The sequence below is a fragment of the Bubalus kerabau genome, chromosome 10 (assembly GCF_029407905.1).
Source record: "Bubalus kerabau isolate K-KA32 ecotype Philippines breed swamp buffalo chromosome 10, PCC_UOA_SB_1v2, whole genome shotgun sequence".
NCBI lineage: Eukaryota > Metazoa > Chordata > Mammalia > Artiodactyla > Bovidae > Bubalus > Bubalus kerabau.
In genome coordinates, this window is record NC_073633.1 from 6,640,969 (window position 1) to 6,663,250 (window position 22,282).

The 22,282-nt window shown below is 41.6% G+C and overlaps 1 protein-coding gene across 1 annotated transcript in view; it reads left to right on the top strand.

The window, feature by feature from the left end:
* Positions 1 to 1,782: 1,782 nt before the first annotated feature.
* The window catches only part of NREP (neuronal regeneration related protein), a 32,922-nt gene continuing 12,422 nt past the window's right edge, over positions 1,783 to 22,282 (top strand). The window contains exons 1-3 of the mRNA XM_055536511.1: positions 1,783 to 1,858; positions 2,229 to 2,270; positions 3,561 to 3,629. Coding sequence (XP_055392486.1) covers positions 3,627 to 3,629 — 3 coding nt within the window. The 5' untranslated portion in view covers positions 1,783 to 1,858; positions 2,229 to 2,270; positions 3,561 to 3,626. The remainder of the gene's footprint in view (positions 1,859 to 2,228; positions 2,271 to 3,560; positions 3,630 to 22,282) is intronic.

Consider the following 22,282-nt stretch of genomic DNA (forward strand, 5'->3'; position numbering starts at 1 on the left):
ATAGCATTGAAACATGTATATTATCATATGTGAAACAGATCGCCAGTCCAGGTTCTATGCATGAGACAGGGTGCTCAGGGCTGGTGCGCTGGGATGACCCTGAGGGATGGGATGGGGAGGGAGGTGGGAGCGGGGTTCAGGATGGGGAACACATGTACCCCTATGGCTGATTCATGTCAAAGTATGGCAAAAACCACCACAATATTGTAAAGTAATTAGCCTCCAATTAAAATAAATTAAAAAAAATAAAGTCAATGTGTGTGTGGGTATGTTTGTAGAAATGCTTTCTTGTAGACATAACTTTTGAACATATTTTCCTGGGATAGATTTTTGGTCCATGTGGCAGTGCCCTCTTGGGTTTCAAATCTGATTCTGAGGTTACCTACGATCTCAGTGTTGGGGTGCCCTTTCAGACCTACAGAGGCAGCCCCCAGGCTTCTGCCCTATGCCACTGCCTCATTTACTCCCCAGACCTGCCTTCCATCATTTTCCGGGCAGGTGAACCCTGACCCTGAAGGCATTAGGGACATTCACTGAGACTTGTTTTTTCCCTTTGTTCCTAGTTATGGTTCCAAAGTAAGTTTTGTTGTTGTCCTTAGGAAAATATCTGTGATGTTTTAGATTGATTCAGGGAAGCTCCAAGTGGGCCCCTTCAACTTTACACCCGCTAGCAGTCTAATCAGTATTTGCTGCTACTTTTGTAGTGAAATGTTTAAGAACTTAGTTTTTCTAAGTCCATCCGCCCTTTCTTTTGATTGTTATAATGGAAAACATTGCTTTCAGTGATCAGAAGTAAAATGTTGATGGCAATTTTAAAAGACATTATGATCCTTCATATCTTTTTTCTTGGCAAAGCAATTTAATTAGGAAATAGCCCTGCCCTCTAACATCTGACAATTACCATAAAATTATATCCTGTTTGGTTGGCAACAAAATCAGCTTGTTCGAATTTGTAGCAAAATTTTGAGCTTTTAAATTACTGTAAAAAAGACAGTCATATTTTAAGCAAGAAAGATGAGGTTTTTAAAAAATCAGAAATGCAAAGAACCTCTTTTAAAATGCAATCTCCAGTTTTCAAAAGTACCATTTCAGTGGGGCTGAGAGTGGGAACCTACTAAATCTTGGGGAGGGTGTCTTGTGCTGATCATACCAGATCTCAGCCTCTTGCTGTTTGTGCACGCACGTGTGTGTGTGTGTGTGTGTGTGTGTGTGTGTGTGTGTGTGTGCGCGCGCGCACGCGCGCACAGCCACAGGGCCCCGGGGGTGCTAGGGCTGCGGGCTTCTTCGCTGCCGGGAGCGGGGCGCGCGTACCCGGCGGGGCCGACCCGGGCCGTGCGCAAACGCGGGCAAGGCCGGCTCTTTGTGTGTCAGTGCGGATCCGCGCCGCCGCGGGCACCATTTTCTGCTCCGCTCCGGACAGGCACATAAAAGGGAAGGCGGCTGCCGCCGGTCGCCGTCCTCTTTCCCTCAGATGCCCTCTGCTGCAGGTTTATTATTACAGTACGGGCCGCGCCGCCTCTCCCCGGGGCCCTGGCCAGCCGCCGGGCTGTGCAGCGCCCTGGCCGCCTTCACGCCTGGCGCGCCCCCAAACCGCCTCCTCCGCCTCCTTATTTGTCTGAAAAGCAACCGCACGTCGAGGCGGAGAAGCCCGCCAAGGGGGAGAGGCCGGGCCGGGTGTGTGCGCGCCGCGCTCCGGGGGCGGGGCCGGGGCGGCGCGCGGAGCCGCGGGCCCCTTTGTCCCCGGGCCCGGCAGGCGCAGGGGGGCGGCGCGGCGCTCGGGGTTCCCGGGTGCGGGGGGCCGGGGCGCGCGCGCGTTGGCCGCTCGCCGACCGGGCCCCGAGTCGCCGATTCCTGCCGAGTAAGCAGTCTGGCTCCGCCGCGGCCGCACAGTGGCAGCGAGGCTGGGGTGCTGGCGTGGCGCCAGCCCATCAGAATTAGCTCATTGTTCACTAGCACACTAGCAGCAGCAGAGAGAGAGAGAGAGAAACTGACTCTTAGAGAAAGAGACACACACTCTTGGAGAGAGAGCGCGAGGCAGGGAGACCTTCCCCCTCCTTTTTCCAAGGCTGCACTTCTTGGAAGTGAAGCCGGTTTGGGTTTTGTTTCCCTTCCCCCTCCTCCCTCCTTTTCCTCCACCCCTTTTCCCTCCCCCCGCCCCCTCCCCCCACCCCCCTTCCCCAGCTGTCTTTCTAGCATGATACCCTTTTTCATCCACATTTGTGTTTCAGGTGTAGAGAGGAGAGAGTGAACAGGGAACGGGGCTTTTGTCTGTAAGTATATACCATTCCCATCCCCGGCCGGGAGCGCTGCTTTCTCTTTTGTGTCGATTTCTTGCCGTTGCTCTTTGCTGGACTCCAACCCTGCAGAGTTCATGCTTCTTCCCTCTAAATTTTAAAGAACGGAAGCCTGTACTTAGAGAAATTCTGGCATTTTGGTCCCGCTGCATTAAGGCTGGAATTTGACTTGGGTGTTTTTTTTTCCCTAATGCACAAGTTAAGAGGGAGAAATCTGTTGGGAAGGGGTGGGGTTTTTCGCTTGTTGGTGTGATTTTTGTTCTTCTTGCTAATAAAGCATTGTTAGGAACTGTTTTGTTTCTTTGCATTAAATGCACTTCGGTGCATGCACACCCCCCCTCCCCTTTTATAAAGTGGATTTGTGTTCCTCCATCCTTAGTCTTTATTACTCTTTCAAAGCTGCTGCGCCTCCAAGGGTCTTTTCAGGCATTCGATCTTGCAACACTTTTCCCCTGCATTTTCTTATAAAGCAGCTGAACTTTGGGGGAGGGATGGCTTAAAAATAAGTGACTGCTTTTTGCTTGATGATGATAATAATCTGATTTGCATTTCTGTGTGTCTGTAATGCCATTATAGGAAAACTCGAAGAGCTTATAATACCCTGTTAGAGAACTTTGTTTCTCCATTCATCTTAATTTTTGTCATAACTTATGTTAACAAAAGAACTGTATTCTGACACAAAGGTTGAGAGGAAAATCACCGCAGCACGTACATTAATGTTTATTTGGTTTAGGGAGAAGGGCATAATGGTGTATATTCCTGACTTTTCCCCCTTAGTGTAGTGTTGTTTTTTTTTTTTTTAAACACGGAAGGTTATGTAATGCAGTGCCATTTCCAAAAATATCCACTCTGAGGCATTACACTACACGGTGCAAGGCTGATTCGTATTCTGCTGTCTTGATTGCAAATATACTGCCAGTAGTATGTCTGGGAACAAAGAGCGGCCAGAAAACAATCTATTTTTATCACTTGATTCTACTTTTAAGTTATTAAGCCTTTTAAACTCCTGCAATTTAAAGATGAACCCAACACTAAGAATAGCCCAGGACTCTGCAAAGCCAGGTACCAGGGATTCCTTTGTCCCCTATTTAAGCCTGCAGACCGTTTGAAAAGCTCTTTCAGAAGCTCCAGTGGTTACAATAATTTGCATGTAACTGAGCTTAACCACAGAAAATGATTATTTGTCTGTAACCTCTAAACAAGCATTTCTCATTTGCTGACCTATGGTAAGGCAATTTGTCTACTGTATTTAAACATATTTTGCAGGTTGGTTGGTCTCCTTGGACTGAAGAGAGGGAGGGTGCAAGGCCAAGACTGTTAAGGATTCTCAAAATGGTAAGAATTGGTCATCAGAGGAGATTCTCAATTGCTTCTTACCAGTCTTTATTCCATATAAATATCAACCACCCACCTTCATCTCCTCTGAACCCTTCATTGTTTCTACCCTATATGACCTTTCAGAGGTTCCTATCCAGCTTGGCAAGCTTCTGCAGTACAGCAATTTATATTAATTGGATGTGATGAATTAGGAATAAGATCTTTTGATTTTCAATCATTTTGAGTAGAAAACACAAATTCCTTTCAGAAGTGAAAAATTTTTAACTTGAACAACAGAAACTGTTCTGTTCTTTAAGAAGAGTGATAAATTGTGACATGCGTGGAAGAGGTGGCAAGCAATGGGGCTCAAACAAAGCAATGGGTCTTTTAGTAGAGAGAGCCAGAACTTATCCCAAAAGTAGGAGTCTGTGTCCAGCTAATCCAACAGCTATAGTATACGCTAAAGCGGTATATATGTAGAGCATGGACTTTTATGTTAATACACTCTATTGTCTCCCAAATATAATTACTGTTTTATTGTTGTCATTGATTTATAACTTCATTTATGAGAGACATCTGCTCAGTTTTAGAAGATAAGCGTGTTATCCTCTAAATGAAGGTGTAACTATTTCTGACAAGCATTATGATCCACAGAGGAGGCAGCTTAGTGTTCGATGATGGATTAAAGAAATAGATGAAATACACATTAAAAACAGTTGAATACATGTATTACTCTTTTTTGAAAAATTTCCTCTATGGAAATGAAGTTGAACTGAAAAAAAGAACATAAATGTCATGAAACTTTTTAGTTAAGTACAGCATGTCCTACTGCAGATGTTTATGCTCTTTAAAACACCTCTTTGCCACTTAAGAGTGTGTGGTTTCCAAATTTAGTTTTCGTTTTTTCTTTTAAACGAGGGAGGAATTTAATGAATCAAAATTGAATCCGATATACTTGATGTTTTCTTTGAGAGCAATCCAAGTATAAGCTTCCAAGGAGAAAAGTGAGTCAGAAGCAGTTAAATGAATTCTATTTGAATTCTGTTAATAAGTAAGCTGTTTATTTTTTGTGTATGCCTCACTTATCATTTCAACAGGTGGGTGTCAAAGCATCAAATAAAATAGATTTTGCTTGGGCATAGGTTGATAATGACCAAATTAAGTAACTTAAGGTAGAAGGCAAAAGGGATAAACAGGAAATTAATCAGTAGGTTTTGTGCAAATGGTTCCTAAATGGATATTAAATTCCTGACTAGCCATTGTCATAGGGTTCTAGGATGGTAATAAAATAACCTACTGTAAAGTGTTTTTATTTCGTTACCTTTTACTGTGATTGGCCACGCCACCTTGTCCTGTAGCTCTTTATCCCAGAACCTTACCCTGGAATAAAGAGGGTGTGAAGAGTCATGTGTGTTTTAATGTCAGGTGACCAGTTTGGTTAAACATCAGTCTGACCACTGATTCAGCCAAAATTAGTCCTATAGATCAAGCTCAAAGAATAAATATCGTGTTTCCATAGTAGTGAGCGGAGTAAGCTTTGTGGAAGGACAGCATGTGTGCCAAAGCCAAGAATGAAAGTTGGAACAGTTCTAATGCAGAAGAGCAAATTCGAATTATTGTTACATGTTGTCAATTTCGTACAGTTGTCATCTATTTATGGTGGCAGAATGAGAAATCAGTTTGTTGCTCTTGGAAGGATTTTTAGTCATGGAAAAATTCTCACAACTTTTTGGTGATCCTTTCATCAAGATGTCAGTCCCTTTTGGCACAAGCCCATTGCCTGAAATGAAACCACCGACAGTTATTGTCTGTGGGTGATTCCAAGTAACTTTCTAGCAATTTTCTTATTCTGGGAGGTCTGAGCACTTCAAAGTCTTTTCACATACTAATGTAAAAAAAAAATAAATTTTGATTGTCTTTTTTTTTTAAACTGAAATTAGAGGTGTCTTATACCTCCTTTTCTCCTTTTTGGAAAAATGAAGTTATTTTCTTTCCTTGATTAAAACAGGAATTACTTTGCTGATCTTTAAGTCTTTACTTAAAGACTTATCTCTTATATGATAGAAACTAGCTCTGGGGAAGCAGTGGACTTAACACCTAGTCACCTCTAGAACATATATAAACTTTTATGTATTTTCTGTGAGACATATCTTTCCATTTATATATAAACATGGATTTCCATATTTCAAAACACTAAAAAGGGTCTAATTTCAGTGTTTTTGACCTGTTTAGTAAAGGGCTTATTCCAAATACAAATTTATAATGAACTCATTCCAGAGTAAGAAATTAACTAGTAGACTCTAGGATCCAAAACAGAATGGTTCAATATTTAGGCATTTGACATACCCTAAAATGATGTTTCACAATGATAACTTTTTGCATTATGAAAAAAAACAACTGCGTTGTTAATCTATGAGGCGCTAATCACACTGTATTCCGTATACGGAACCCTTTGGGCACAACTCCAGGGGGCATCATTTACATAGGCTACAGAGTGCATCTGGGGTTGTGCATTTTAGGAGTGCTGTTACAAGTTTTAATTTTGAGTGTGGTTTGCCTTATCTTCATTTTCTAGAATGTTCTTTTTAATAACATCCCCCAGTTTTTTTGGTTTTCTAGTAAGCATAACTTTTTCTAGCACCCCACCCCCGACATGTCTTTGCAGTTAACAAGATATTGTGAGTCTGCAAAAATCCTCAGCATTTCTTTAATTTATATTTGGCTTTTTGTTAAATTTAATTTCTAAGATTATATTTAATATTGGTCCTTGGGATTTACTTAGTTGTTTTATTTTAAAGGCACTTGCTTTGGATACATCACTGAGAAGAAAATATTTCAAAAATAAGCAGATGGTCTTACTGAATAGTTTGAAAAAATAAATTATTTCATTCAGTGTCAAAGTTAAGTCCTGATTTTCAACATGACTTCCCTTTGTGCTGTAAACTTACCTCCTGGTACGAATGTGCCATGGATTCACAGTGGCAAAAGCTTGGGCTCATTATGTTTTAACAGAGACCTAGGAATTGGAACAATTTTAGATTCTCTCTAAGTCTGATGCTGAGCTTTTCAAAATGATGAGTTGACTCCATTGTACTGCTCATAGAGCTTTGCTTTCTGTACAGTCTGTGAAGTGGCATTCATGAACTTACAAGGAGACTCTTTCAATAATCTCTCCAGTAACATAAGGTTTTCTTGTTTAAAGAAAAAGAGAAAGATTGCAAAGGGATGAGGTACTGTTGGTAGCTGTGCCGTTGGGTTTTGGAATGTAAATTTACAAGTTACTTAGTGATTTTTTGATTGTGGGGATGCTGAAAAGTACCTAGGAGAGTAATTTTAGATGGTACTGTCTTCTCTTTTACCAGTGCTTCTAGCTCATTGTGAGGGGAGAATTGGGAATTGTTTGGGGAATTAGGACAGTAGGGATGGTCTATCTGGGTTTAGCCCCAGTCCCTCTTCCTCTTGAGCTAAATAGATAGGTCAGGCAGAAGAAGGTATTTGAGCAGAAATCTTGGAATAAACAGGTATTTAAAATATCATTCTATTTTTTTATTTGTTCTGTTTTAAACTGATGCAATTCTTAAAACTGGCATGTAAATCAGATCATCATAAATACACTGAAAGAATTCTCTTTATTTTAAACCCTAAGATGAATGGTTTTCCCACGTGGTGCAGTGGTAAAGAATCTGCTGGCCAATGCAGGAGATGCAGGAGACACGGGTTCAATCCTCGGGTCAGGAAGATCCCCTGAAGTAGGAAATGGCAACCCACTCCAGTATTCTTGCCTGGAAAATTCCATGGATAGAGGAACCTGGCTGTCTAGAGTCCATGGGGTTGCAAAGAGTCAGACATGACTGAGCACAACACAGTCTAAGATGAATACTTTAAAACAGGAAAATATACTTCTGAAATATGAACACTTTACTAATCCAAATGAATAACCTCCAGATGATGAGTTTTATACATTGTGCTCACTTACACTAGACTGACCAGGAGCCTTAGAGTGAGGTACTGTGGCTTCCCTGCTCTTGCACATATGTTTTTAAGTGCTGTTTCTGGCTGGTAAGTCTTTTAGGACCTTATCCTCACAACCAAAGTGAAATGGAGGGTTGAGATAATTATCTGAATAATTATGCTTAACACAAAATAACTTGATTTTGTCTGATTCATCTTGCTTTATTCAAAATGTTGCTGGAGTGATGCAGGAGTAGAAGGGATTTGCCTGAATTATCTGAATAATTCCTTTGTTATATGGGAAAAAGACTAGCAATAAGGAAATCTTACCAGTGAATCCAATTTGAATATACCAGAAGAAAATGTAATGGATGTAGCTGGACTGTATCATCTTAGTTGATCAAGATATATTTTAAAAATTCTGGCTTTAAACCACTCCTTTGCTTTATATTGGAAAATTCACTGTAAGTCTCAGTCCACATCTGTAGAAATTATGGTTCCTAAAAATCCTATTTCTTGGATCTAAATCTATCTGAAATGAGTATTTCTGGACATGTTTTGCACCTATGGACAGCTTCAAGAATCTCTCATCTCAGTGGTTTAAAAAACAGCAGTGATCCTGAAATTGATCTGTAGTGCATGACAGTATCAGCAGTTCTAATGGTTTGGGATTTAAACATTAGCATGGCTCTCAACTAAATTCTAAATATCAATTCAGTTATTAGTAGCAATGACATGGTATTAACCTGGTGTAACACTAGATTATACTCTTCTGCATTATTTCTTAGTTGGATCACATGCATTTCTTTCACTGACCAGCTAGACTGTAGACTTCCAGAAAGTTTAAAAACTTCATATGCAGTGTTTAATGAAATATTAAATATATGGTAGAAGCTCAGTAAATATTTGGTCCATACATGCTAATATCTGTTAAGTTGGACTTTTAAAAATATCCTTAATGACTTAATCTTGTTTAGTTTTGATGGACTAGAAGTAATTTTTATCCTTCCATTCTTCTGAAGAGCTAGGAAGTTGAAGTGAATGTGATGTTAGCTTCCACAGCAAATTATTTTCCATTATTTATTAGCAGAAGAAAAAAATTATGATTAAGCCATAAAGCCACTTGTCAAAAAAGTGTCTTGCAGTTGCTCACCTTTATCAACATTTAGAGCCATCCTCTGAACAACCTGATGTGATTCTAGCCCTCTAGGTTTGATCCAGCTGTGGTATTCAAAACTGACAACAACTTTTCACTATAGTCCTAAAAATCCCCTCTGGGATCCAGGAGAAACTTTGCTCCCAGTACTGGAACTTTAAAGCCTTTACTTATTTCCAGTATGATCTCATTCTGTGATACCATGTAAATGATCCCAAGAAAACAAAGTTGCCATGTATGGAAGCACTGAAGAAAATGAGAAGAGTTAGCAGTAGGATTGTGCGTCTCTTCCTATGTCAGCTGAACAAGCCTGTTTTTCTTTTTTTAGTATTTTCTTTGTGCTAAGTTTGTTGCATTATGGAATGTAGATTTATATTTTACTTGTGGCAGGACGACTAATATGCGTGATGAACTTTTACAATATAATCTAGTGCTAAATTGTAAGATGCAGAGGAGCGGTATCACTGGAGACTGGGAATTGGAGGTGAATTCTTTCTTTTAAGGAGGTTAAGCCATACCCAGAGATGACAGATACATGGTTTGTGTGCCATCTCTGCCTCCTCCTCTACTTGAGGCAGACATTGCGAATCAGTGTCTTAACACACATTATTATTATTATTCATCCTGAATATGATTTCCAAATCTTCACTGTCTTGTTACATTAACAACTGATTGGAGTCGGCACAAAATTTGAAACCTAGAAGGTCCTTGAGAGCAGGTACTGTGCCTTCTTGATGTTTTCAGGGCTTAGCAACTATCCTTAGTAAATATTGAGTGAGTGAAGAATGGGTAGATTTAGATGGGAGAAAAGCATATTTCTGATAAAAGAAATATATTTATTGGAAAGGTATGCTTACAGGAGCGAGCATAATACATGTTTACTGCATTAGTGAATGTCCTCCTCCCTCTATTCTCAAAGGCGGACCTCACACACTAGACCTAGAAGGCAAAGACTCCACTTGCTGAGCTAGAGGCAGCCACTGCGCAGGGATCTTGGAGATGGCCCCAGGCTCCCACTCAGGTTCCAGCCTGTCTCAGGCTCTTTGCATTTTGACTGTGCCCAACAGAAAAAAGCACACATGTTCATTCACATACACCTTATTTATTGCTGCCTCTCACTGTCCTTGGGCCGTGGTAGAGTGGTAAGAAGGAAGGTCCCTAGTTGGAAGGAATAGGGAAGGGAGCACACTTAACCTCTTTCTTGGGAGAAAGTGGCTGCACTTCCCCTGGTAAATGCCAGAGGATTCCTTAGTGTCCACGTGGCCAGAGAGGGCGGTGTTGCTGTGCCGGCTGTGAAAGCAGACCCCATTCTTCCCTTCTTTGCGGCTAGCCATGTGCTAATCAGTCGCAACCACGCAAACCCAGCTGGTTCTCTCTACTTCTTCCTGATTAGCCAGACGTACATATTCAGAATTCAAGCCAACGCTTACATCATCATAATAAAATTGTTTACAATTTGAGGCCTATGGACCGTTAATAATTTAGACAGTAGTCTAGTGATCATCATAAGGGAATCTCATCACATGTAACTCAAAAGTTGGGGAAAGCCAAGACCAAGAAGGATTTTTCTGGAATCTCTTCTGGAAACAGGACAGACTCAGAAGGCATCAGCTGCAAGATTTTCAATATGAAATGATTTTACCAGTTCTTCTGGACCCTTGAGGTGTGATTGGACTCATCCCCTAGATAGTAAGTGACATACATAAGTGCTGTTTCCTTAAATTCCTTATGCCTACTTTTAAATATTTTTTTCAACTTCTGTGTTTTAAACCTTCATAATCTGAATCTCTGTGGCTGAGCAGCCATTCCAGTAACTATGTGAACTCGTGTTTTATTTCTAGCTACTATAGCATTTATTTTCTTAGAAGGACCAGGCTACTTGTTATTCTCAACATGCCCCAGGAGGCCCTCCCCTCTGTGCCTTTGCTTACTCAGTCCTAGAAAGAATGCTCCTCCGGACAAATAAAGCTCTTCTTCCAGACTGAATTTAAATGACAACACCTCCTTGAAACTCTCCCCAGGACATGTAGCAGGAATGATCTGCTCCCTTGTACACTAAACGCACACACAACATTCTACTTGTGGCTGGCTTCTTTCTGCATGCCTTTCTACCCTCCAAGAATAAACGTGAAGCACGCTGACCACTAGTAAGTGAACATCGGACCTCTTCTTATGGTGCAGTTGAAGCTGTGATGCCTCTTTTTCCCCTTTTCCTGTATCAGGATGGTGAGTTCAGTTGTGGAACAGTTGAGAGGCAACTTTAGAACAGCTAGTGAAATTGACTGGCATTCTTTTCCTACAAAGTGAAAGGAACCCCTAACCTTCATGGACCTTGAAATAGATTACACCTCCATGAGCCAGTCTAACCACTGCTCCAATACCTGTGTAGGAACTGGCACATCCTTAGTTTGTTTAGTCGCTCAGTTGTGTCCAACTCTTTGCGACCCCATGGACTGTAGCCCACCAGCCTCCTCCGTCCATGGGATTTTCCAGGCAAGAAAATCCTGGAGTGGGTTGCCATTTCCTCCTCCGGAGGATCTTCTGACCCAGGGACCGAACCCGGGTCTCCCACATGGTAGGCTAGATGCTTTACCGCCTGAGCCACCAGGGAAGTCTAGTAACACATAATCTTTCTAAAAATCCTTCGGTCTTAATGCATTTGCCTAGAATTGCAAAGTGCAATTTAACATTGATAGCAAAAACACTTGCAGCGAATTCCTAAGCAGAAGCAATTCCTCTTATTGGTTACTAAGGCACATCCTTAGTAACCAATAAATGTCTGTGGAATAAATGAATGAGTGAGAGCTCAGGAATACATGGAGATCTATTATTTCTGGGCAGAGCCAGGTGGCTCACCTTGAGATTTACAACTCGTAGTAGCCCAACACTTTGCAGGGGTGTGACAGTTCTGATTATAAAATGTAGGACCCAGGAAATTAAGTCACTACACACAGGTGATGAATTTGTTGCTGAAAACCATCTCTCACTGAAAAAAGAAGGCTCAGTGTTAAGGAGGTAAGAGCGGAGAGTTAAGTGAAATGTAAACACGATACAAAACCAGCTCCTCAGTTCTGCGCTGCCTTCTGCACTCTTTAGACAGAAGAGGCCCTCAGAGTGTCCAGAAATTTAGTTTGATGTGGTCTGCTGGAAGAGGACTCTCAGCTTTAGGGTAGAGTCACGCGTCCATCCGGCTGGGGGATGTCACTGTGCTTCAGGTCATCAATGTCGTATTGCCAGCGGTCCACGGTTTGCCTCAGCAATCTGACTGAGTCAGTCATGACAGTAGAGCATCATCTGCTCTGGTTTCACAAGGTAATGAATTCTTTACAAATAAAATAATTGCCTGTTGTTACCTCGGAATGATTTCCGGTTTAAGCCTGGTGCCTAAGAAGTCGCTCAGTTCATGTCCAGCTCTTTGCCACCCCATGGACTGTAGCCTGCCAGGCTTCCCTGTCCATGGAATTCTCCAGGCGAGAATAGTGGAGTGGGTTGCCATGCCTTTCTCTGGGAGATCTTCCCAACCCAGGGATCAAACCCAGGTCTCCTGCATTGCAGGCAGATTGTTTACTGTCTGAGCCACCAGGGAAGCCCTAGATTTATGTAGCTGGAGGTATTTTTAAACCCTGGATTTTAACTGTGCTTGTTCAGTATTCATCCTAACTCTCATAGACTAAAATACAAGCATCACGCCTGTTTGAAAAGGAGAAGGGAAAGATATTTAAGAGAATGCGGTCAGTGAAAGGAAGGTCTGTTTGCTCCTTTTATGCTGAAATTGGGCATCAGAGCCATTGATTGGAAAGAAAGGGAGAATAGCTGAATAGTTGTTGCCAGTGAAAATATGAGCCAGAGACCTGTACCAATACGTAATTAAAACAAGAGGGAGGTGGATAATGTGCACAAAGTTTTGGTGTGGTTGCCCAGTTCTAGCTCTTGTCCCTTCTCCACTCCAGCCCGTACTCAGATCACCATCACACACCGCTGTCCTTTGATTACTAGGGCAGGTAGCAGCCTTCCTGTCTGAATTGTGTTTGATACAGTTCCAGCTGGGAAAAGTACTGCAGTCCACTCACCGAACAGGGGGAATTTACAAAAGTTGTGTTTAAAATGGATCCAGGCATTTTGTGGTCTCTGAATAAACCCATTGTCAGATATAGTAGGAATTAGGAGAAGATACTGTGTGTTTGGCAGCCAACATTCGAAACTGTCAAGGAAAAACTGGATTCTGTGGTTAGTTGAATAAAACTTATTGACTAAGATACTTAAAAACATGACCCAAGTAAGGGATTGTTATTAAGTACTTTTCCAAGAAGGACTATTTCTTGCCCTTCATTTAATTCATCATAGTGAAAGTTACCAAAAGGCTTATTGAGACCATGCTGGGAAAGTCTGCCGTCGGGCACATTCGCCAGGCAGTTGCCGAGCCTCTGTGTACCTGGTGCTGTGTGGGTTTGGCAGCACGTGTTTGAACGTTTAGCCTAGTGCCTGCTGCGTTGTGGGGACTCAGTTAACACTGGCTGAAAGAAGGAATGCTGGGCAGAGAATGGACCTACTATTTGAAACATGCAATCTCATGGACTTTCTGAGGTCGCATGGTTATGAGAATTAGAAATTGAAAAGATGAAGTTGTTAATTAACCCTCACCTTTCCTGAATAGATATCCCAAGATTTGGTGGCTTAGCTCTAAAGAAACTTTTTTTTTTTTTTTTTAATGTGTTTTCTTTGCTACTTTAGCACTTGCAACCCAAACTAATGGGGAATTGTCTTTCCTAAGATGTTCATTCTCTGGAGTTGAAAGCTACCTACCAAAATTCAATACTTCATAGAAAATAAGCATTTAGTAAATATTTCTTGACTTATTGATTGGATAATTAATATATATATACTCAACCAATTTAGTTAATACAGCATCAAAAATTCTGTCCACATCTTGGAGCCCTTCTCATCTTTGTAATTTTGATCTTTTATTACCTGGATTTGATTGTTTCCAAAGCCTGAATGCTCTGGACCCTATAAAAAAGCTGTATAACTGAAGCTCCATTTCACGGTGCCCTGTGGAGACTTGGGTCTAATTATACATCGTGGAATGCCTCTGGCCCTTGTATGTTTTGCTCGCTTCTTGATAATAGAATCTTAAATTATTCTGATCTTGTTATCAAGGTCTGGGAGTCAAATCTCTACATCTTTTCATTTCATCTTCATTAAGCCTATTCCTTTTTCTTTTTTTTTCATGAGGACTGCTTTTTAAACTTTAATTTTATTATACAGGATTAACTGTCTACACTGTCACAATCAATTCAATCAGAAATTCAATTAAATTTGGTTTTTGGCATCATAGAAACAATTCATCTGATAATTAATGTGAATTTGTCCCCAATTGATCAATGTTCTTATGTTGTTTAGACAAAACCAGAGGTTCGTCATGTCTTTGACTGAATGAATACAGTACTCTACATGTGGTTTGAGGATCACAAAACACTTTTCTTGTTACATGCTATTTGTTACCTTCATGATAGTAATAACTAATGATTGGCTTGTTCCCTCATCTCTGTGTTTCCATTTTTGTCATTAGAACTGATTGCATTTCTTAGACTATGTTAATTAAAAGTTCCCAACTGGAATCAGGTTAGATTTGTTTTTCTTTCGAATTACCATTCTTAATAGTTTATACATGCCTGTCTATCCTAATAAGTATTTATTTTCTTCCTCTTCAACTAGGATCACTTTATACTTACATGTTGTGTATGGTTTGCATACCTGCATATTATTGATCAAGAGTTTAATTCTCCTTTGACTAAACAGTTTGTTTTGAAATTGAAATTTTGAAAAGCAAAGTTACAGTGAACATGAGTTCTAATGGTATTTGTTGAAAGATATTCTGAATTAGATTGTCCATTGCCTGGTCATCAAAGAAGTTGTTTGAGAGTTTATTTAGGGGTCATATTGAAACAATTTGGCTTCTCAGCAAATACCCTTTGTAATTAGCTGCAGTGTTTGCTATATATTTGTATTGTGCTGAACCTTTCCTTCCAGGGAAAACTGAAAAAAGACAGAACCGTGGTGATCAGTGTTGCTTGGCTTTAATTAGACCCACAGTCTTAAGGTAGCCAAGTGAGAGCCGCTGCTCTAAACGTTGTCCTTCCCCAGTGACTGTAGCGACTGATGGACGCTGGCGAGCACGCCCTGTGTGCCTCCAACAGTGCTGAGTGTTTTAGGCAAGTTATTTTTTTTAATTATTTTAATTGAAGGCTAATTCCTTTACACTATTATGGTGGCTTTTGCCACACATTCACATGAATCAGCCACGGGTGTACATGTGCCCCCATCCTGAGCCCCCCTCCCACCTCCCTCCCCATCCCATCCCTCAGGGTCTTCCCAGTGCACCAGCCCTGAGCACCCTGCCTCATGCATCGAACCTGGACTGGCGATCTATTTCACATCTGATAATATACATGTTTCAATGCTATTCTCTCAGATCATCCCACCCTCGCCCTCTCCCACAGAGTCCAAAAGACCGTTCTATACCTCTGTGTCTCTTGCTGTCTCGCATATAGGGTCATCGTTACCATCTTTCTAAATTCCATATTTATGCCTAGGTATACTGTACTGGTGTTTTTCTTTCTGGCTTACTTCACTCTGTTATTTTTGAAGGGGAGCTATTTATCAGAAAACACACACACACACACAAAAGAAAATACAGCTAGCAGAGAAACAAATATTTCTGAGAAAACTACTCTTGATAGTAGGTGTCAACAATCCACTGAGTAGAGACGCTCAGCACCTACCGAGGGATAGAAAGCAGGCCCGCTCTCAGGGCCTCGTGGCGCCACTGCAGCTGGCTCCGGGGAACAGCAGACAAGACTGCTATGGACAGGCCGTGTTCTCTGAGAAGAGAGGCTGGATGTGCATCCTGTCTTCTCCATTTCTCGGCTGTGTGACCTTGGGCACGCTCCCTGACGGCGGAGCGTCCTCCTCTGTCAGACGGTGAGGCTGATGGTGTGACAGCTGACCCAGGCCCACTTGGTCCATCTGTGCTGACCCTGTTGCCGTGGCCTTACATGTGCTGATGCATTTCATCCTTTCAGCGGCACCCTGAAGATTAAAGGGGTGTGCCTAGAAAACGTGCCTAAAATTTAAAAACAAAAAATTATAATGGACTCCAGTGTGCAATTCCCACAGAAAACTGTGGCTCTCCAAACTTAAATATTCTGCCAGTGTGGGTTCCAACCACTCTCATGTCTTGCTCACAGTTCTCTTCCTTTGGAGAAGTATAGTTTTGCTGATTGGTTTACCATGGAAGAAGAACCGAAGGGAAAAGCCCCAAAGATGTCAATATCAGTGTCTTCTCTTGTCTCAGAATGCAGTCAGGATTTAGAATGAAGTTCTGAGTTTCCAATGCTGTCTTTTTCATGCTAATTAGAATATAAGTGATCCCTTTACCAGAGAATTTAGCCTCCTAATTTGGCATTCCTTTTGCTGTCATCTGCATGACTCTCCAGGTATTTATTGGTGACTCCTGGTCCCGAAACACCACGTCCATTTGGCTCGATGGCCACTGCCTTTGGTCGTCTCTGCTTCCTGTGGCACTGCCGGACTGGCCTTTATCAGGGAGAAGCCGCCTTCTGAGTCAGACCCCACTCAGTGGGCCTGAGAGTCCAGGTGGTGCACAGCGGCACATCTATCCTGACCTGCTCCTCTGTGCTCTCAGTTTTTTGCCAGTTTCCATATAGGAAAGTTCCCCAGAAGCCGCGCGGTGCCCCAGCACTTAGGATGTGCAGATACAGGTCTGGCTGTGTTCCCCTCTTTAAAGCCAAACTTCTTAAAAGATAATCAACTAGCGTCTGATTTAAACCAAGTTTAATTACATCCTCTCCATAATAGAAACCACTTTCCCTCCGAATTTGGTGATCTGTTGTGATGCTGTTTGCTGTTGAAGAGTTATCTCGTCTTCAAATGACCAAGACAGTACATGACAAGCACTGAACTGTGAGATGACTTTTGCTAAATGCTGAGCAGTTTGCAGCTGCCAACAGAAGAGGGTGCATTGATGGAAAGAGTGAATAAATTCTTTTGGAATGAGCACTTTGGGAGAAAATGCAAACTTTCTGGAAAAGTCAGTCTTGCATATGTCAGCAATAGGAATGCTTTGAAATTGTTCATAAGCTCATCAAAAGCAACTGACTATCTCATTATTCACCCAGATCAAGAAAAACCCCAAATCCATATGTCCAGATAAGTATTTATTTCACTAGCTTTTAATTTAGGGCTTTAGGAAAAAAGACCCTGAGATTCAAGGACTTTTTCTTTCACGTTGTTGGTGAAAACTTTCATAGATTTTAGTGAATAGCACAGTAACTTTAGAACAAGAAGAAAGAAAAATTAGCATTCTTGGTGAGTAGAAATCAGACTTCTTATAGTTACATGAAGGTGAAATTCAGTATACCTAAAATTACTCAAACTGGCTAATAAAAGCAAGTCTAGATGTTTCCTATTAACCTTGGAATGTGCTTGGAAAAGGTCCTGCTAATTCCAGATGTCTAGTATTGGAAAGGGTATCAGCAGCATGACTCATTTGTGGCAGAGAATACCGTTCAAAAATTCACAAGTGCAGTTTGGTGCACTCAGGCCCAATATGGTTTTCTTTTCTTCCTTACGGTGTTTATTCTGTCCTTCAGTCTTTTGCTCTCTTTCTTTCTGCCTCCCTCTTTCTTTCTTCCTCTCTTCCCTCCCTTCCTTCCCTTTCATCCTTCCTTCCTTCTCCTACCATAAAAGTAGGAGGAACATTGCAAAATGTGGTGTTTCTAATTTCTTGGTTGCAAATGAAAACCAATTTATATAAGGGAATAAGGTGGTCCAGACTTAGAACTCAGATGTGTTAAGTAAATATTTACTCTGGTTCCACTCCAGGGAGGTAAAAGATTTTATTAACATATTTGTTGAGGTCATGGGGCAAGGAAAAGCTTATGCTGTGCTTAAATGCCTGAGGGGCCTTTTCTTTCTTTTTTTTTTTCCTTGCTAGTTAACAAAGGCCAGTATTTTTTATCCTGCTGAAAAGAGCAAATGTCTTATTTTTGTGGCCTGTACTTTCTTCTTGTTCACTCACAAACTGCTTAATCTCAAACCAGAGTTTTAAAAAGCTGCTTTATTTTTTCCCTTTGTTCAGAAAATCTCTTCTTAGATATCCTTTATGAGATTTGTTTCCAAGCTTTCTTCTTGTGCTTTTTCTCCTGGTTTACTTTGGGCTGTTATCAGCTGTTTGTACTTTGTTTTGTCTTCATCACTGAAAAGAAAAATCGCCCATTAAAAGTCTAGATTTGAAGTGTTGAACTTAATTCCTTGAGTCCAGTCCACAATTTGGCTCTGCTTAGCATACCAGGCTGACCTCCAGCACAGGGGAGGGTGCCTTGGCAGAAATCTGAGAATTCCTCGATCAGTAACTCCCTTTTTTGGATTTATGGAGCCTTTAGGTGGATTGCTTTGTGCTAAGCATTTTCCTATTGGAAAGGAATGAGGCTGGGATGAGAGGAGTTTGCACAGCACAAAATGTTTGCAGCCGACCTCCGGTTCAGCGTGCGGGGTTCACCAGCTGCTGCTGCATCCTGTCTTGAAGCACGCGCCATCCAAAGCCCCAAACTCACATCATGAACGGTTTCAAAGAGCGGTGACAAAGCAAAGTTGGGTAATGTTAACCTTTTGTGGCTTGCTTCTGACTTGATTCCTTGCTCCTCTTTAAGTCTTTGTTTTTATTCTTAGAAATCAAATTTTAAAAGACTCAGCAGCCAAACAGGCAGAACATTATACTGTGGTACAGAGTGACTGTGAAAGCTCTTTGTGCTGACGATTAATTTCACTTGTAAACACTTTCATTTTGTTGCCAGCGAGGAGACTTCCTTTTCCTTTCTCTGCCTAGTTGAAATCTAGAAATGAAATTCCACAGCTGTCAGGCTCCCACATATTCATCAGCGGCCTCTCAAGATGGCTTCACAACAGGCAGAGTGAATCTAGAGGATTCTACTGTTAAACTCTGAACACCACTTGTTTCAAACACCCCAGTTCACAAAGGAAAGAAATGAATCCTTTGCCTGCCTGACATGTCATCATGGGCAGTAACATAATCTGCTGCATAATATGAGTAAAATGTGGACATTTTCTGAGCCCATAGTAAACATCTGCGCCCAAAGCAAAGTTAATTCGATGGGCTTAATCAGCTTGTGTGCTGTGAACCACGGTTGTCTCCCCCACCCCCATTTCTACAGGTTAAGAACTTCAGTTTAGTTCAGTCACTCAGTCGTGTCCGACTCTTTGCGACCCCATGAATTGCTCTGGAGTTATTTCTCCACTGATCTCCAGTAGCATATTGGGCACCTACTGACCTGGGGAGTTCCTCTTTCAGTATCTTATCATTTTGCCTCTTGATACTGTTCATGACTTATCAGGCCATAAAAAACCAAGAGTGTCAGCATGTATTGTAGTGCAGCAGTGTCCCCAAAGACCATCCCTTCCTTTCTAGCAGGAGGGCATTTGTGGTTGAGTGCAATAGTCAAGTGTTTGTAATGCTTTCTCTGCGATTATCCATTGGTTACCACAGCCAGCTTGTGTATGTGTGTGTGTGTGTGTGTGTGCATGCATGCACGCACACTTAAATTAGATCCCTGCACGTTTCACTTAGTTCTCAAACCAGAATGTTTGCCAACTTAGGGACCAACTAACACATTTATTTTACTTTCTAGAATGTGCAGAGATGACGTCCAGTGTGTGAATGACCCGACGTTTTTCTTTTTGTCTTTTAGTTGCAGTGCCTTTTCCGCACTGTGTACGCCATCTCCAAGCAGCATTCACAGGGGTAGGCAGAGCTCTAAGACTTGGTCTCTAGAGAGACAGCTCAGCGCATCATCTTTTGGCACCATCTAATCCTTGATGTAATACTGTTCAGAGAAAATGATCCTTGTAACTCATTTATGGTTTCACTTTACATTCTGCCCTCTCACATGACCAGTCACACCTGGGAGCAGACCAGCTTTTGAGGGAGATTCTTAATAGGGCCACTTCAAAGGGTATTTGCAGAAATGAAGTGCATGTGTGTGCACATAAATTCTGTCTTACAGTACTGGGTTTCATAACCTCCCAGCCAATTAGGCAGAATAGAAGATGTACACACACACATACACGTGTGCACACACACACACACACACTCACACACAGAGTAATTGGCAGAGAGATTATACTCTCTTTACACTCTTTATACACTCCTTTGCTGCTCAAAGAATTAATTATGCAGGTTGGACATCTGCTGCTCTGGTTCACTCTTCTAATTACAGGGGGTGGGCACCTATCTTTGATAAATCATAAAAGGGCCATTGTTTAAGCACATAGAACCCCACAAAGGCTAGAAAATAATGTTATAATTATGGTTGTTAACAACCAAGCCATGCAGCATCTTCATCACAGTTTTCTGAGAAGGTATGTTCACTGGTAAAGTAAGCAACATATATATATATACATTTAGGCTCCAAATAAAGCCATGATCCTGCCTTTGAAGATTGTTCTCATCTAACAGTCTCCCCAAAGAAATACTGATAAAGATGGTAAGTGAGTAAAGGGAAATATGGATTAAGAAACAGGTAATAAATAGATGTAATTCAAAATTTTCATGCAGTATGGTAGAAGTGATAGGAATCATGTCAATTAGATTGATTCTGAATATGGACTATGTTGTTATTCTTTAGTTGCTAAGTTGTGTCTAACTCTTTTCTACCCCATGGACTGTAGCTCACCAAGCTCCTCTGTCCATGGGATTTCTGAGACAAGAATACTGGAGTGGGTTTCCATTTCCTTCTCCAGGGGATCTTCCTGACCCAGGGATTGAACACACATCTCCTGCATTGGCAGGTGGATTCTTTACCACTGAGCCACCAGGGAAGCCCTAAACTTTGGTTTATTTCTTACAAGATATTCCCATGTGCTTGCATTTCTGAGATGCTCACACCACCGCCACCACCAAGAGAGAATTTGGTGAAGCTTAAAAAAGGAAGTTGGTTTAATAGGTGTTTATGAAGAACACAAACTTGAATCCAGAAAACTGAATATATGGGAAACAATTTAAGCCATGTGTCCACTTACAGAGCATCATTTGACATATGCCAAGAAGAATGAGCAGCTTTGGCGTCCAGCAAGAACAGGTGACCTCCAAAAAGATAGGTCAGCTTATCCTTTTTTCTGACCTACTTGTTATCAGCACTTGAAAGGCCCTCAACCTTCTGTCTTCCTTGGCTTGCATCTGGCAGCCTTTACATACCCTTGCAGATCTGCTCCCTGCCACCCTCCTTTCCTCTGTTGACAACACTCTGGATGTCTTGCTAATTGTTGGTTTTGTTTGTTTTTTAAATCTGTTGATAGATATTCTGAGAACTATTACATTTGACATAACCTATACTTTAAAAACAATTGCACGTAAAGCACACTCTTCATTTCTAGTCAAGGCTGTGGCTTTTCCAGGAGTCGAGTATGGATGTGAGAGTTGGACCATAAAGAAAGCTGAGTGCTGAAGAATTGATGCTGTTGAACTGTGGTGTTGGAGAAGACTCTTGAAAGTCCCTTGCACTGTAAGGAGATCAAGCCAGTCAATCCTAAAGGAAATCAGTCCGGAATATTCATTGGAAGGACTGATGCTGAAGCTGAAGCTCCAATACTTTGGCCACCTAATGCATAGAACTGACTCACTGGAAGAGTCAGTCTTTCTGCTGGGAAAGATTGAAGGCAGAAGGAGAAGGGGACGGCAGAGGATGAGATGGTTGGATAGCATCACCGACTTGATGGACTTGAGTTTGAGCAATCTCCGGAAGGTGGTGATGGACAGGGAGGCCTGGCGTGCTGCAGTCCTTGGGGTCACAAAGAGTCGGACACCACTGAGCAACTGAACTGAACTGACTCATTTCCTAGGGCTGTCAAAACAGAGTACCACGACTAGATGACTTAAACAACAGAAGTTTATTTTCCACAGTTCTGGAATCTTGAAGTCTGCAGTCAGCGTTGGTTTCTTCTGAGTCCTCTCTCCTTGGCTTGTAGATGGCCATCTATCTCCCAGTGTCCTCGTGTGTCTTCCGTGTGTGCATGTGTGTACTAATTTCCTCTGCTTATAAATAACCAGTCATATGGATTAGGGTCCACCCATATGACCTTAGTTTAACTTAATTACCTCTTTATATACCCTATCTCTATATACAAGTATTAGGGGTCAGGATTTCACATATGGGCATTAGGGGGAACACAATTCAGCCCATACCACATTTAAATGATCTTTTAGATCTTTAAGTGATCTTGAAAATGATCTTTTAGAGGATCTATCACCCCACTGTCTCCCTCCCCTGCCCCTTGATTTGAGACTCTAGGTGACAGGAGCTCTGTCTCTCTTCTGGTGGTATCCAGAGTCTAACTGTCCAGCACACTGCAAGTATTTCAAAAACTCTTGGTGAATGCCGGCATGGACAGAGGTATTCTGAGTTATCTGATAGTAAAGATAATGATTATCATTGATATTTTTTCCCTTAAGTTATTCATATTTAGCTAG